A 17,424-nucleotide genomic window follows, 5' to 3' on the forward strand; every position below is an offset into this window, starting at 1 on the left:
CTTTTTCTTTCCCTTTTGTTTCCCTCTTGGACCCACTCTTTATTTTCATCCTCTGTCTCACTCCCCTGTCCCTCTCTCCCTCCCGTTCACAAACAGTGGCTGCAATGATCTTCAATGGTTTAGTTCCAATGCCAGATAACAGCTCTAGTGTTTCTGGGGTAAGTGCTTGTTTTCATTCAATTTTCATTTTTTTAACTCTGTGTTGGTGGATGAATTTCATGTTTAAATGCTTAGAGGGTCAGAAACATCAGAATGAATTACAGCCTAAATGACAGCATTGTTATAAAAGAGCAAAATGTTTTATGTGTAGTCAGGGCTCCCATGGTCATGGAAAATGTCACATTTTACAGGACTGGAAAAGTCTTGGAACCAGCAAAAATCATTTAAAGTTTTGGAAAAATCATGAAAATGTGTTGTCTGAAAAGTAAATCAATTTACATTAATGTAACATAGTGATGAATTTATTTTCTGTAGATGACAATGTAGTATAGCTCTAATATGCATGGACATCTGACAAGGTTTTGATTATGTTATGTTTTGGGGTTTTTTGTTCATCATGTGAGTTTCTTCATTTCCTTCCCACGATCCATCTCTCGTGAATGCCCACAACACAACACAAAATATTTTTCAATACCATTGGCTTTAGGGGAGGGGCGTACAACTTTGAATGGCTTTATTTTCTATTTATTTTACTGCCGATTTCTAAAGAAAACATGGCCCGCGGGTTTCAAGGCATGTTTATGGAAGAAACAGTGAAGCTTTTTTCTTTATTATTTTTTTCTTTAATTTTATTGAATTTTTTTCCCCTTTTTTTTTAGAAAACAAGTTTGGAAGGCATGCTTTCTTTGACAAGTTGTTTTGTTTTTTTTAATATTTGGGGGTTTTTTTCCTTTAAATTTTGGGGGATTTTTTGTGGAAACATAAAAACCATAACATTTATCAAAGCCAAAACTGTAAAAACGGAAATCAGTGTTGGATTTTCAAATTTCACAAGGGATGCTGAAATTAAAAAAATATTTGTATAGAGTTTGGACGGTATTTTTGAAAAACACCAGGCAAGTCAGGCAAGATAAACATATATTTTTGTGTTTTAAAAAGTAAAAGTTTTTAAATGTAGTCCATGTCAATGTGTGACCTGTACAGTCGACCCAGGTATCAACTCTGATAAAGAAGTCAATTTGCTCTTTGTCTCCTTTGTTTTTTGACATCTGTCCCATCATCGTCTCTCACTCTCTATTATAACTTCACATCCATGACGACACTTTTCACTCCGTCTGTGTTTACATTTTTCTCTGCATCTCCATCAAAACACTCTTCATCTTCCTCCTCTCCTGTCTCCCCACCACCGCCACCCACCATCCCAGTTGGATGTGACAGGTCTGGACTGGAGCCAGCTGAGCAAGAAGGAGTGTCTCAAGTATGGAGGCTCTCTGGTGGGAAAGTCCTGCAAGTTTGTCCCCGATCTGGCCCTCATGTCCTTCATTCTCTTCTTCGGCACCTATTCTATGACCGTCTCCCTCAAGAAGTTCAAGTTCAGCCGCTACTTCCCCACCAAGGTGACAAAATCCATCTATCTATCTGTGCATCTTCTTTAATTAACATGACAAAGTTACAAAATATTTTACAGAATAAAATCAAGTCCAACAAATTGGGCCTCATGCAAGAACTTTTTTGTATTTTCATCCTAAATTGAACCTTAGGTGTGCCAACTTGGATTCATTTAACTCTCTCGACTGCACGAATTGTTCATTTCAAGCCAGTTGCATTATCAGCGTGCCAAACTGCTTTGTAAATCTAGCTGTTTGGCTCCATTTGCTGGCAAGTTTAATTGACAAAAATGTTACCAAACAGCAGAGGTTTGGACTTGAGTCACATGACTCATGACATGACTTGAGTCAAGCTCATGTCACAAATTTGATGACTTTAGACTCAATTTGCCAAATTAAAAAAAACTTGCAACTCAACTTGAGCCTTTTGAGATAAAAATACATCATACTTTCCCCCAAGCCCAAAAAATTAGTATGGCAAGGTTGGGGATGTCTTCTATAAATTCAAAGTACTTTATGTACAATTTTACACTTACAGTCTGCAACAAGACAGGACAGAAACATAAAAAAATCACTCTGTTGTGGTGAACTCTAACAGTGATATATGCTATGGAAGTGCATAGTTTAGGACTTGGGACTTGACTTTTGACTTGTCAATCCTGATTTAAGATTTGTCCGTCTTGATTTGGGACTTGACTCACGACTTAAGATGTTCTTGTGACTTGTATATCAATGACTTGGTCCAACCTCTGCCACATAGTACAAAGAGACCTCAGAGTCCTGCAGTCAAAAATCAGCATAGAAAAGTATAACAGTGTCAGCAGCACCAGAATGGAAGAGGATTAGGGCCACGTGTAAAAAATTAATTCGAGCACTGAGTGTAAACTAAGAATTCTGACTTTAAACTCAGAACGGAAATTATTTTTTCACTTTGTAATCCTCTTCTGCAATTTGGGGACCCAAAACTATTAGAAAATACTACCAAAGCTGCCAACGACGTGCAGTTAGAGCTGTGCTGTACTGTGACAGAAATAAAGACGATATATGTTTGATATGAAGTCAGCTGCTCAAGCAAAGCAGTCTATAGACAGGAGGTCAAGTAAATAAACAACAATAAAAAAGAAAATTATACACAGTAGTTGACATTACACATACTGTGTAAAGACCCTGAGGCAGCTGTGGGGGTGACAGAATTGTCTTAACTACTTTTTCAACCAAAGTTCATTAACCACATTTTAACCAACCATGTGTTGCCAAATGATGCCAATAAAATCAAAAAATTAAAAGAGAAAAACACTTTTAAATTTCTCCATAAATTGGCAAGAAATTATGAAATGACTGTCCGCCAATGTATAATAACAACGCCACTGGTTCTATCAGAGCACGTTCTCATCCGACATCATCCAGCTGCATTCTGGTTGGATGCAGAAAGTGGCTTTTGGCGTCACGCTTGTACACCAAAATCAAAATCAAAATCAAAATCAGAATCAGAATGTGGTTTTATTGCCAAGTACATTTACATATACAAGGAATGTGACTTGGTGTTTTGGTACAAATCAATTAACAGAAAAGAAGAATAAAAATAGTGAATTTAAATAGAATATAAGATAAAAAAAAAAAAATACAGAAGCAATTTAAATATTTAAAATGACCAAATATAATATAAAGGACACAAAATGTATGTACAAAAGGTGCAATGGAGGGATTGTCCAGTTTTTCAGAAGTATAGTTACAGTGCAAATATCTTAAGTTTAAATAATTAAGCTGACCTTGAGTGTGCAGTGTACAGAAATCCAGTCCAGTGTGCGTTAATGTAACGCATAAAAACTTATTTGGCCTAACATTAAAGTAATGTTTTCAGCACTGATATGGGGCACTATTTGATGAGTTCGGAGTGAGAACAGGCTGATATGAATGAATGAACAGTTCACTTTCATTGTACCTGGTAGTCTGCTTATAATTATTTTTCTGACATGAAATCTGTGTTTTTTTATCGGGCTGAAGTCCAAAACTGCTGCTGTGGTTTGGACAGAAACTATGCAGGTTCATGTAGGGTCGGGCCAGGTTTTTTTAGTCCCCAACAATGCTCCAATTAGGCCCACTGTGTTTAATTATTTAGTTTAAACAAACTCTTTCCATTTATGTTTGCTAGCTTGCTTGGTTTAGTTCCTTGCTTGCTTCTTTCTCACTTTGTTTTCTGGTGCATTGCTATGCTTTTTTGCCATGTTGCTGCTGACTGTCGATCAGTGAAATAGCAGGAATGTGTAATGTGCTTGTGCATCCTTTTGGTTGTGCATGACACAAACAAACCAGATCCCATTTGTAAACACATCACTACTAGTGGTCAAAAACTCCAGGGGGTACCTTTAAGATGAATTTAAATGTAAACACACTGCATATATAATAAAGACAAATATAACAAAGTGCAGATGTACACAATAATTAAAACAGCAGTGTCATGTAGTACCAGGAATGTAAAGTGAGTCTCCAAAAGTGTTTAAAGATATATGATTACTTTTCACTTTTTAATTTGAGGGGGAAAAAAGTGTATTATGCAGATTTTCAGCAGAAAATGTCACATTTTTTTCATGCTGATGGTCTATTTATTGTCAGTTCTGACAATCAGTGTACTTTTTAGCAGCATAGTGAGCTGTTTTTTTTATTTTATAGCCGTGTTGATACAAAACCTTCATGGCACTGCAGCTCGATTCTTACCTGTGTCTGATCTCTAGCAGGAATTGTAAAGTCAAACAGACAAAAGAAATGAACCCCTTCTTTTCTCCAGACACAAGGATGATACTTTGACTCAAGTGAAGCCACACACGGCTCAGATTTTTCAATAATGAGTTGTCTCCACAGGCCACGTGTCTTCAGTTCTGCAGAGAAATGTTCATTTTTCTGTGTCTCATGTGTGTTTCTCTCTCTTTGTGACACCAGCTGAGGAAACTCATCAGTGACTTCTCGATCTTCATGTCCATCATGACGTTCGTGGGGCTCGATATGTTGATGGGACTCAAAACTCCCAAGCTCATCGTCCCCACAGAGTTTAAGGTACAGCCAGTCATTTCCAATCTCAAAGTAAGATTAAATCAGCAGCATAATTAGTTAGTAATTAGATGCTCTTGCAAAGTGTTTAACAGCACAAACTAAAGCAAATCATGGCATTTAAAGTATTTGAGGTCCTTTACTGTATTCATTCAATCATTCATTCATTCATTCCTTTCCTGGTTTACAAACAAATGCCTTCCCAGACTGGATCGACCATACGTTAAAGGAATAGTTTCAAATTTTGTGTAATACACTTATTTGCTTTCTTGCCGAGAATGAGATTACGATTGCTACCATTCTCATGTCTGTCCATTAAATATGAAGCTGCAGCCCGGACACAGTTAGGTAATAATAATAATAATAATAATAATAATAATAACAATAATAATAATAATAATAATAATAATAATAATAATAATAATAATAATAATAACAATAATAATAATAATAATAACAATAATGGTGAATATATTTTCTAATTTTCTCTTATTTACTGTTAGCTTCCAAATATTTCTCTCTCTCTCTATCTCTCTTTTTAAAAAATAATTTGAAGGTCATTTTATCTATCATTTCTATAATTTCTTGCAATTTGTAAGACATTTCTTGAAGTTCTTGAAGTTGCTCGTTGTCTTTAAGCCATGTTCTGAAAAGAAGTCAAATTAGCTGTCTCTGGTTTCAAAGGGTTAAATGTGTATAAAAGGCATCTGAACACAGCCCATAAAACTGATGTGTTTCCAGGATTTTAAGGGTTGAAGTGATTAGATGATTAGCTGAAAAATTAGTGGGCAACTGATCTGTTGATTGATTAATCATTTACAAGAACTGCTTAAAATTTTGGAAATCTAGTGTCGGGCCCAGCACATTCAGCGCCCAAGGCAAGCTTCCCCTGGTCTTTCTGCACCGTTAATAGCCATGGCTGCTGGTATGATGTTTTTGGATTATTTAAATAGCACATTTAAAAACAGAGTTCACAAAGTGCTTGGACAGACAGAGCGAAGCTGAAGCAGGATTCCCTAAAAGCAATTAAACAACGGAAAGCCAAACAGGGAGGCCGAGCAAAAACCAGACAAAATTGAGAGAGGATTAAAACAAAAAGACAAAAGACACCTAAACATAATCAAGCGAAGACAGATGATAATAAAAGATAGGAGCAGTAAAGCATCAAAGGCAAAACAAAAAAAACAATATAAAAACTTATAAAATACAATAAAAAGTATTAAAGCAATACACAGTAAAAACAACAACAAAAAATTTAAAAAAGATGAGATCACATAAAAGCAAGTCTATAAAGATGGGTTTTGATTTAAAAGAGGTCTATGATTCTGCAAGTCTTATCTCTCCAGGCAGGTTGTTCCAAAGCTGATGGGCCCTGATGGCAAACACACAGTCACCTTTAGATTTAGGCCTCAACTTTGTTACAGCCAGAAGCTGAGGATCTAACTGGCTTGGGAACTGGCTCATATGAGGTCAGCATTTCTGCTATGTAGTTTTGGGCCAGATCCAGACATGCTTAAAAACGATCCGTAAAATCTTAAAATCAATTTGAAATCGATCAAGGACCCAAAAGAGAGAAGCCAGGATTGAGGTGATGTGACTTCATCTAAAACCAGTGAGATGTCCAGCTGCTGCATTCTGAACTGGGTGGCAGCAAGAAAGTGACTTTTGAGGGGAAAGGATGAAGTTACAGTAGTGAAGCCTGAAGAGGATGAATCCATTAATAACTTTTCCATGCCTAAGTGTGAGAGCATTGATCTGATTCTGGAGATAGTTCTCGTTTGAAGGAAGCAGGACTGTACACATGTCAGAGTCAGGCAACTCTGCAAGAAAGCAAATAAGTGTCTCTCCCAACATGTTGGCTGATTCCAGTATAGATACTGACTGAAAATGTCTTGTAGTGATCATCTGATGTCTAACATGTTCATGTACTGCTGCTCAGTCTGTTATGTATATGAAGTGGCTTCTCATCTCCCACTACTAGCCAACTCGGCCGGATCGTGGCTGGCTGGTGATGCCGTTCGGTAAGAACCCGTGGTGGGTTTATGTGGCCAGCTTTGTCCCCGCCCTCCTCGTCACTATCCTCATCTTCATGGACCAGCAGATCAGCGCCGTCATTGTCAACCGCAAGGAGAACAAACTGAAGGTACATGTGTCACAGCTGTGCATCACTTCCCACTGCAGTAAAGCTGTCTTCATAAAAGCTCATATTAAAGGGTAACTTTGTATTTTCTTGTGTCTAAGTGACCGAAATTTTTAAGTTATTCCAGAATTTAGAGAGACGGTGAAGCCGGCAGCCGCTCAGCGCATGCAATTTTGCCAGATCAGGCAATTCAATGGTGTCACTGTACATCGATGAAGTGGTTATTTTGCTCACAGACGGGCTACGATTGAATATATATACATATATATATATATATACACACAGATATATACAGTATATATATAGAGAGAGAGAAAGAGAAGTGTCTGAAGTTTCTCTTCATTTATTTTACCATTCTAATTGCACAATTTCAGAATTCACCAACACAAACATTTTTTATGTATTTTTTTTTTTTTTTAGATAACACTAAACTTCTCAACATAAACTGACAGTGCACAATTGTCCTTTTTGTCACATTACATCACACCTGCCAGCTGTGTTTTAATACTGGACATTGTTATTCACAATAGACGATATCCCCTTTTACACTGCTTGTTTGACACGGAAATATCGTGCCATTATGCTGCCTCACTGTTTTGTGTCAAAGGTACGTTTGTGGAATGGGGGCATGGAATCAAGCTGGCACTGAAGCAGAAATAACGCCAAATCTAGGGACAGCCTGAATTTGTGGTGTCTGGGTGTAACATTTTAACGGCATGTTACGTGTGCAGCCCACCGCGAGAAAATTAAAAAGCAGCAGTCAGAGACAAACTCAAAGAAGTACAACAAAAGCCATAAATGTCCACTATAATTTGTAGACAATGAGGTCCAAGAGCTCTTCACCCTCCGAGCAGAGGAAGAGATAACCGCCATATAACAGAGATGGTACATGACTGTTAATGCCATACTCTGCTACTGTTACTGTTTAGAAAGCGTTGCCAACGCCTATGTTACATGTCACACTGGAGGCCAATGCTGTTGTGCTAAACACCAGGCTCATCATGCCGGCGTGCTGTCTAAATTTACACTCTGGAGCGACATGATGACACCATTGTTTGGGTCTATGTAAAAGAATGCAAACGCAGCGTGAAGTCAGGACATTTTAGTGGCTCTGTATAGCAATCTCAGTGTAAAAAGAGCTACTTGGATACAAAAACATGAGAAAATTAGGTTTGAAAATGCTGAAAAGTTACCCTTTAAATTACAATAGATTTTAAATTAACATTTAAATTTGCTTTTATCGTATTTACGGATAATTCAGACCTTTTATAATTATTGAAAAATACTATTATTGCATGTTGTTACCTCCGATATGTTGCACTTTGAATCAGTTTAAAATGTATTTTAATAAAACATCACAGCCGGAGTAACATTCAAACAACAACAAAACATATTACCCCCCTGCAGAAAGGCTGTGGCTACCACCTGGATCTGTTCTGGGTGGGTGTCCTGATGGCCGCCTGCTCCTTCATGGGCCTGCCCTGGTACGTTGCCGCCACCGTCATCTCCATCGCACACATCGACTCTCTGAAGATGGAGAGTGCGTCAAGCGCTCCTGGAGAGCAGCCTCAGTTCCTCGGGGTCAGGTAGGTCCATAATAAGTTGAAAACACAGAAATGAAAAAGTGTGTAACTTAATCCCTTCAGGCTTCCACTGCCAATATCACAGCATGAGAGACACACTTTGTTAAGTCCCTTTGTAGTTGAAATAGAAAGAAGCCTTGTGAAATTGACTTGACAGTTTCGTGTGTGTGTTTCATCAATGTCCAATATACAGAGAACAGAGAATGACGGGCCTTTTGGTGTTTGCCCTCACTGGAGTCTCCATCTTCCTCGCTCCTGTACTTAAGGTATGAATTATATGTGGCGAGGGGCTTATAGAGTTTACCTAAACAAATTGGAAAAAAGAGTAATAAAGGTTACCGACAACGCCACCTGGGGGAATTTCACCCCCAGGACATTAAGAGTTCACTCTGTTACTCATAGCAAGGACACAGGTTCGCAACACACCTGAATAGAGACGTGGTTTACAGAGTTAAAAATGATATTTATTTTGATAACAATTAACAGACAATAGGTTTAAAATATAATCACAAAAATCCCCCCAGGCAGAGCCAAAACATGCAAACTAATCAGCAAATAAATAAAGTCATGCGAAACAAATGAAACAAATAAACAATTCAAAAAGCAAACAAACTTCTGCCAAACACATGCAAAATAAAGAAAACAAACTCAATGAAAAGCATATCAAAGCAAGGCAAACATCAATGCAAACCAAAAACCAAATAAGGCAGGGCTAAATCAAACAAAAACACAGAAAATGTAAAACAAACTAAGCAATGCAAAGCAGGCAAAATTAAATGCATGCAGCACAGCAAGATCAAATGCATACAGAATAACAAAATTAAACACATGCAGAGTCGATGCACAGCAACTAGAAATGCATGCAATGAAATAATCCCAGAAAGCTGCTGTTAGTCAATGCAAGGCAGAGCGGGGCGAAGTGAAGCAGCGCAAAGCCAGTCCGAGCAGCAAAGCCAGCCAGAGCAGCAAAGTCAGTCAGAGCAAGGCAGCAGAAGCTAAGCCAGCAAAGCAGTCAGAAACAAGGCAGCAAAGCGAAGCCAGCAAAGCAGCAGAGGTCCCACCACAGAGCCACACTCCAGTACAGCCTCTTTCATTCAGTTGTCACGGGAGGGAGAGGTGAAGAACACATGCTAACATAGCGGCGGCAGCAAAGAAGGCTATGTCACGCCAGCCGCGGGCCGAGCACACTGACACGGGGTCCACAAACACACGCGGCTGTACCGGCACGGAGAACACGGAAGCCAGATGACAGGAAGTGGGCAGTCTCAGAGCCAAAGAGCATGAGACGCCAAGATGAACACCGCACCTTTATAAAAAAGCGCGCTCAGGCGGCCATAGGCTTACTAGCACAGCTGATGGCAATACAGCATGCTCATTAAGCGCAGGGATGAGACGTCATCCTGCCACAATCTACCCCCCCAAAATGCATCGGCGCCCCGACGATGGGCCAATCAAGACCGAAATCACCAAAGCTAACTCCAGGGTCTAAAGATTGCAGTAACTGCATTGGAGACCGGCTCGGGTGGGTTTGCAGCCCCCCGGGCCCTTTCTCCTACCGACCTTGGGAGATGATTGACATTCGAATGGTTACCTGCGGTTGACCGTTGGGTCCGTCGTAGGGTCACCTCCTCCATACCAGACCGAGTGACTGCGGGGACCTCCACTCGGACAGATGGTTCACTGGCTGCCATAGCAGCAGGAGACACAAAAGGAACGGACCCAATCGGGGCCGGGTCAGTTGGGGAAGTGGCCCAGGGAAGGTTATTTGAGGAATGACAGAAGGAGCTTCATACCTCAAAACGAACCAACTATCACCATCATCGTCCTCTGACTGAAGATGGACAGAAGTGGGTACAAGAGGATCAGAGGTGTAACCTGGACCAGTTCTAACCACAGCCTTTAACAATGAACGATGGACATGTTTGGCTTTAGTCTGGTCGTCCGCTGGTGCAACAGTATACACCGAGCCTCCTTCTTTTGGTGCCTTAAGCACCATGTGCACCACAGAGCCCCACAGATCCTGGATCTTATGGCGCCCTTTCGCACTAAAATCCCGCAACAGGACCAACTGGCCCTCAGGCAAGGGGTCATCCCGGACATGTTGGTCATAGTTTTTCTTTCGCCGTTGTGCTGCAACTCTTAGCCGGTCTCTGGCCCCTTCGAAGGCAATCTGCAACCGAGTCCGATGCTCCTGAATCCAATCATGGACCGCACCGGCAACAGGGTCCTGAACTCGTCCCAACAGAAAATCAATTGGGGAGTCTTGGCTCCTGGCCAAACATCAGGAGAAAAGGTGATTCTCCAGTTGCCTGGTGGGGAGTAGTGTTATAGGAATACAACAGTTGTGGCAAACAGGAGTTCCAGTCTCGTTTCCGAGACACTGGGAGAGTACGCAGCAAGTTGTGAAGGGTACGGTTGAACCGTTCACACTGTCCATTACCGGCTGGATGGTATGGTGTGGTGCGTGACTTCTCAATCCCATAAAGGGCACACAACTGTTGAATAAGAACACTCTCGAAATTTCGGCCTTGGTCCGAATGTATACGTGCAGGGACCCCGAACTTCGAGAACCATTCAGTTACCAACACCTGAGCAACAGTAGCGGCTCGTTGGTCACAGGTGGCAACGGCCAACGTATATTTACTGAAAACATCAGTCATGACAAAGACATTTTCAATACCATTGTGGGTAGGTTCCATCAATGTGAAATCCATGGCCAGGATCTCATTGGGTCGAGAAGCTAGCAGGTGCCCCATGGAGCTGCGAGCAGTTGGCTGAACTTCTTTCGCAACTTGGCACCTGTCACAAGCATGGCACCACTGGGCTACATCAGAGGACATTGTCTGTGACCAATAACACGTTGGCGTAAAAGCCCCAAAAGGTCCTCTCCACTCCCTGGTGGCCATGCCTCTGATGGACGTCCCTCAATACCTCTTCCCTTAGGACAATAGGCAACAACAACTGCAGTACTACCTCTGCACCATCAGGACGAAAGATCTGGCGATACAGGACTCCCTCCTTCTCAGCCAAGCGGTCCCATTGCCGGAGCAGCGCCAACGCAGGTGGGGACAACCGTTCACGCTCCTCCTGGGTGGGGCGCTGCTTCTGCTTCCAGAAAGGTAGCAGTTCCCGGATAGTGGGGTCCGCTTCCTGGAGTGCACGGATGTCAGCTGGTGTATGACTGGGCAGGGCTATGACGACAGCTTGGGATGCCTCAGTCCTCTGGGCCTGCAGAGCTTGCTGCAAAGGCTCAGGAAGCCCTGTGCCAGGAAGCATAGCTTCCATGTCCGGCACTGCAGGGGGATGCTGGCGAGATAAAGCATCAGCATTACTGTTACTCTTTCCGGAGCGATACTTGATTTCAAAGTCGAAGGAAGCAAGCTGGGCTGCCCAACGTTGTTCGGTGGCGCCTAGTTTAGCAGTCGACAGGTGGCTGAGTGGATTATTGTCGGTATAAACAATACACTTATGGCCAAGCAGATATTCTCTAAACTTTTCAGTCATGGCCCACTTGAGAGCCAAAAACTCCAACTTCATGGAGCTATAGTTGGCCATGTTACGCTCCGTGGGCCTCAGACCCCGGCTGGCATAGGCAATAGGCCTCACCTTACCATCCTGCTCCTGTGATAACACAGCTCCAAGGCCACTATGGCTTGCGTCGACCTCCAGAATAAAAGGGAGGGAGAAATCGGCATATGCGAGCACAGGTGCCGTAGTGAGCTTCAACTTAAGTGCCTCGAAAGTCCGCTGACACTCTTGAGTCCAGTGCCCAGTTATGCCTCGCTGTGACCTCTTCTGGGTCTTTGAGCCCCCAAGTTCTGCAACCAACTTGTGTAGAGGAGCAGCCAGCTTGGCAAAACCCTCAACAAACCGACGGTAATAACTGGCAAAGCCAAGGAATGACCGCAGTTCGGAGATGGTAGTCGGGGGTTGCCAACTGGCGACCACCTCGACCTTGCTGGGGTCAGTGGAAACACCTGCCTCAGAAATCACATGCCCCAAGTACTGCACCTCACGCCGAAAGAAGGCACACTTGGCAAGTTTTGCCTTGAGGCCCTCCTGCTGCAGCCGTCCCAGCACCACTTCCAGCCTCTCCAGATGTTGCTCGACAGTGGAGGAGAAAACAACAATGTCGTCAAGATATAAAAGCAAAGACCGACACTGTTGGTCCCCAAAAAGCCTCTGCATTAACCGCTGGAAGGTGCTGGGGGCGTTACAGAGTCCAAAGGGCATGCGATTCCATTCGAAAAGGCCGAATGGAGTACAAAACGCCGTTTTAGGCCGGTCTACCTCAGACACTGGAACCTGATTGTACCCACTGGCTAAATCCATTGTGGAAAACCAGCGAGCACCAGTAAGTGCATCAAGGGATTCCTCGATGCGGGGAAGAGGAAATGCATCCTTTCTGGTTTTGGTGTTCAATTGCCTGTAGTCCACGCACATGCGTAGGCTACCGTCTTTCTTTTTAACCAACACGATGGGAGACGCATAAGGACTGCTACTCTCCTGAATTACCTGAGCCTCCAACAGCTGGTTAATGTGCTCCTTGACAAGTTCATAATCGGATGGAGGAATGCGCCTGTAGCGCTGCCGAACAGGAACATCATCCAAAAGAGGAATCTCATGGCTAACCAGGTTAGTGCAGCCCAGGTCACCATCGTGGGTGGAGAAGACAGAGGAATACTTTGAAAGCAAAGCCCTCACCTTCTTCTGCTCTTCAGCAGACAAGGAAGCCAAATCAATGGTTGCGAACTGATCCGGAACTGAACCAGAGGCAAACTGAGATGTCACTGAGGCCACACCCGATGGCACCTCAGTGACACCCGCAGGCAAGCTCACCACACTGACCTCTGTCAAAGTGCCGACAACGGTGCGAGGATAAAGCAACGCGTCTGTGGAGCCTACATTAACAACAGGGATGTAGGCAGTTCCCCTCTCCACACGAACCAGAGCAGGGGACGCAAGCAGTCCAGCCGGGAGGCCAGAGTCCAGAGGCTCAAACAATACTGTGGAGCACGAGTACTGCTCCGAGCATGTGGCAGCCACCATCTTCATCATCCCACCAGGGATCCGACAAGCCTTCCTGCCACGCACCTTGACCCTACCTGAGGCCTCTTGAGGAGGCCTCACACTAGCCTGATGGCACCCTTGCAGTGCCTGAACAATAGGCTCTGGGGCCTTTGAAACAGAGGGCAGGTCAAACAAGGCCAAACCGTGTTGGCCAAAAAGCTCTCTGTAACACCGGCGTATGATGTTCATCCCCAACACACCAGGGACCTGAGAAGACATGCCCCCCGGAGGGTCTTTGACCACCAAAACACCACACCGTGGCACTAACTTATCGCAGAGCTTGATATCTAGCTCTAAGTAGCCAATGTAAGGAATGGCTAGCCCATTAGCTGCTCGAAGCTGCAGCCAGTGGCAAGTCTGAAGTTTCTCTTGACCCCAAGGTTCAAAGTACTGCTGAAAGAAACCTTCAGTGACTGTAGACACCATGGACCCCGTGTCTATCAAACAAGGCACGGTGACTCCACCCATGCTCACATTTAAGTGTGGACAAGACGACATGAGCTTGGAAGCTTGCTCCAAGTCACCAGAAACCTCACCTGAGCCAATGAGTGCACCCCCCGAACTGTGGCTCTGCAACTCGGCGGGCGCTAGTTTTCCAACGACCTCTGGGACTGCTTGCCAAACTGTTGAGCAGGCAAAGGAGGCTGGGAGCGGGGTGTAACACGAACGCCATCACATTCCCTGGCAATGTGACCAGGCTGCTGGCACCGTCTACAGATTACGGGAGTGCGGTGAGAAGAATGACTGCGCTGATGTGAGCTCTGCAAGCGAGAAATGCTTTGAGTAAGTTGGTTCAGCTGCTCCTGCTGAACTTTCAGCATCTCCCTCATCTCCCTCAACTCTGAGGCCTGAGGTGAGACAGCCATCACCCGAGGGCCACTCTCGACTCCATACTGAAGGCCTAGAATAGAAGGGACAGAGTGACTGCGGCCCCTAGTGCCTCCCGATAGGCCCTCCCGTTCCCACCTGATCGCCTCGCCTCTAACATCAAGCAATGTTGAAGCGGGCTGCCGACGCACACACTGCTTTAACTCACGGCGCAGAGCACCATCAAGAACATGCTCAACGAATTGATCGCGCAGCAAGATTTCTGCATTTGGCATGCCACTAGGTGCACGCTGTTTTACTGAGGCCATGAGACTCATCAAGCCAAGGGAAAACTCTTGCAACGTTTCCCCTTCTTGTTGCCGCCGGGAAAAGAAAGCCTCCTGCAAAGCTACATAAGAATCTGAACAACCGTAAAGCTCTTGTAGTGCGGCAATTATCTTAGCTGGATCCTCCCGTTCAGTGCTGGGCCGGAATTTAATTTCCTCACGTGCCTCTCCCTCAAGGTGATCAACCAAGAAGAATGCCTGGTCGGCCACTGTCAAATGGCGAGCTCTCATGCAAGCCTGCACTTCCTCGAGCCATTCAGCTAGCCCTATACCTGAGTTTCCACGAAAATGTGGACACTTTCTTTCTCGGGGCACGAAGACCAGCCTCTCCCCTAATGGAGCACTAGCAGTAGGGGGGGCAGTAGCGGGCACAGCAGAAGTAGAGGGCCCGGCGCTAGAACCAGGAACAGCAGCAGCCTGTTCCTGCCGCAGCCTCTCATTTTCTGCTCTTAACTGTACAATTAAATCCCTCAGTTCTTGTAACTCTCCCTCCATAGCTACCTTAACCACTAACCTCTTACCTGGTCAGGGCTGTTGAGTGAAAGGAGAACCCAGATCCTCACCAGGAACCTCCACAAGGAACCACCTGCTGCTTTGCTTCTGAACAAAATATAAAACAGTCACTCAGCTGCTCAATTGCTTTTTTTTTTTTTTTTTTTTTTTTAACAGGCCACAATAAAAATGATCAATGAAAAGATTTAAAAAAAAACTAGAACCACGTCTCTTATCAGTGCGTTACCCTGCCGACAACGCCAGATTGTGGCGAGGGGCTTATAGAGTTTACCTAAACAAATTGGAAAAAAGAGTAATAAAGGTTACAACGCCACCTGGGGAAATTTCACCCCCCAGGACATTAAAGTTCACTCTGTTACTCATAGCAAGGACACAGGTTCGCAACACACCTGAATAGAGACGTGGTTTACAGAGTTAAAAATGATATTTATTTTGATAACAATTAACAGACAATAGGTTTAAAATATAATCACAAAAATCCCCCCAGGCAGAGCCAAAACATGCAAACTAATCAGCAAATAAATAAAGTCATGCGAAACAAATGAAACAAATAAACAATTCAAAAAGCAAACAAACTTCTGCCAAACACATGCAAAATAAAGAAAACAAACTCAATGAAAAGCATATCAAAGCAAGGCAAACATCAATGCAAACCAAAAACCAAATAAGGCAGGGCTAAATCAAACAAAAACACAGAAAATGTAAAACAAACTAAGCAATGCAAAGCAGGCAAAATTAAATGCATGCAGCACAGCAAGATCAAATGCATACAGAATAACAAAATTAAACACATGCAGAGTCGATGCACAGCAACTAGAAATGCATGCAATGAAATAATCCCAGAAAGCTGCTGTTAGTCAATGCAAGGCAGAGCGGGGCGAAGTGAAGCAGCGCAAAGCCAGTCCGAGCAGCAAAGCCAGCCAGAGCAGCAAAGTCAGTCAGAGCAAGGCAGCAGAGCGAAGCCAGCAAAGCAGTCAGAGCAAGGCAGCAAAGCGAAGCCAGCAAAGCAGCAGAGGTCCCACCACAGAGCCACACTCCAGTACAGCCTCTTTCATTCAGTTGTCACGGGAGGGAGAGGTGAAGAACACATGCTAACATAGCGGCGGCAGCAAAGAAGGCTATGTCACGCCAGCCGCGGGCCGAGCACACTGACACGGGGTCCACAAACACACGCGGCTGTACCGGCACGGAGAACACGGAAGCCAGATGACAGGAAGTGGGCAGTCTCAGAGCCAAAGAGCATGAGACGCCAAGATGAACACCGCACCTTTATAAAAAAGCGCGCTCAGGCGGCCATAGGCTTACTAGCACAGCTGATGGCAATACAGCATGCTCATTAAGCGCAGGGATGAGACGTCATCCTGCCACATATATATGGATGAATTACATGTTTGCGCTGTCTTTTGTCCAGCATGCACAATACATGGCTTTGTTCTGTGTCCTATTCCTTACAATTGAAGGTAACGGAGGACAAAACCATCTATCATCCAGGTTATTCACGACAAGTGATTTCCTGACAATATAACTGATTTTTTTTTTTTTTTTTTATTTCGAACCTGTCAAGTTTGTTCAAAACTCACTTCATTCTGGAGTTCAGTAAATTTCTAGCACAGAGCTTTTTGAAGTGTTGTTCCTCTTTACTTTTGCAAAGTGTTTAATTTCTTTGTTTTCTGAGCCAACATTTTGTTTAGATTTTGTGAAATAATTTTAAATATGTGATAATTTTTAATATGTGGACCTTGAAGTAATGACAAAGCAGAAATGTGGACCTTGTGACTGGACCAGTTTGGAGCCACTGGTCTGAACTGTGACTGTATTAACTTGCTTGCTGGCCTTCCTGCTGTTTGCAGTTCATCCCCATGCCGGTGCTGTATGGTGTCTTCCTCTACATGGGCGTCGCTTCCCTCAGTGGAATCCAGGTACGACGTGTGCCAGCTGTTGATGTTGTTCATTATAGTAAATTGAGTTATTGTGGCTGGATGTCTAACTTACTGCATTCTGACAGCAGGCGGCAAGCAGCAGGCGTGATCCGCGGTGTCCTTAGAGATAGCGGAGACAACTCAATCACATAAAACATACAACTCTGGAGGATTTGTCATACGCTCCCAAACTTTGTAGAAGTGTAAATTGTGTGGAATTAAGAATCAAGAAAGATAAAACCCTGCGCTGAATACATAAAGTTGTGGCCAGGTGTTTCATTATAATTACCAAAGTATCAAGTATCAACCAGAGTATGAATTTTACATTTTGATGAGTTCTGTAACATTTAACTTGGGGCTCAGTGAGTTTGTTGCTAGAGCAGGTGCTCCTCAGTAACTTCAATCAATCATCGAGTGCAACCTAACCTGCGCCGCTCACACATTCTGGTCTTC

At 43.6% G+C, this 17,424-nt stretch overlaps 1 protein-coding gene across 3 annotated transcripts in view; it reads left to right on the forward strand.

The window, feature by feature from the left end:
• The window catches only part of slc4a5a (solute carrier family 4 member 5a), a 64,704-nt gene that overhangs the window by 39,575 nt on the left and 7,705 nt on the right, over positions 1 to 17,424 (forward strand). The window contains exons 16-22 of one of the 3 annotated variants that reach the window (XM_088077168.1): positions 97 to 158; positions 1,365 to 1,556; positions 4,485 to 4,598; positions 6,574 to 6,735; positions 8,140 to 8,318; positions 8,509 to 8,581; positions 16,903 to 16,971. In XM_088077168.1, coding sequence (XP_087933294.1) covers positions 97 to 158; positions 1,365 to 1,556; positions 4,485 to 4,598; positions 6,574 to 6,735; positions 8,140 to 8,318; positions 8,509 to 8,581; positions 16,903 to 16,971 — 851 coding nt within the window. The remainder of the gene's footprint in view (positions 1 to 96; positions 159 to 1,364; positions 1,557 to 4,484; positions 4,599 to 6,573; positions 6,736 to 8,139; positions 8,319 to 8,508; positions 8,582 to 16,902; positions 16,972 to 17,424) is intronic. The other 2 variants (XM_088077169.1, XM_088077170.1) reach the window with 2 other exon arrangements.

The sequence above is a fragment of the Plectropomus leopardus genome, chromosome 4, assembly GCF_026936395.1.
Source record: "Plectropomus leopardus strain MGB_pleo_1.0 chromosome 4, ASM2693639v1, whole genome shotgun sequence".
NCBI lineage: Eukaryota > Metazoa > Chordata > Actinopteri > Perciformes > Serranidae > Plectropomus > Plectropomus leopardus.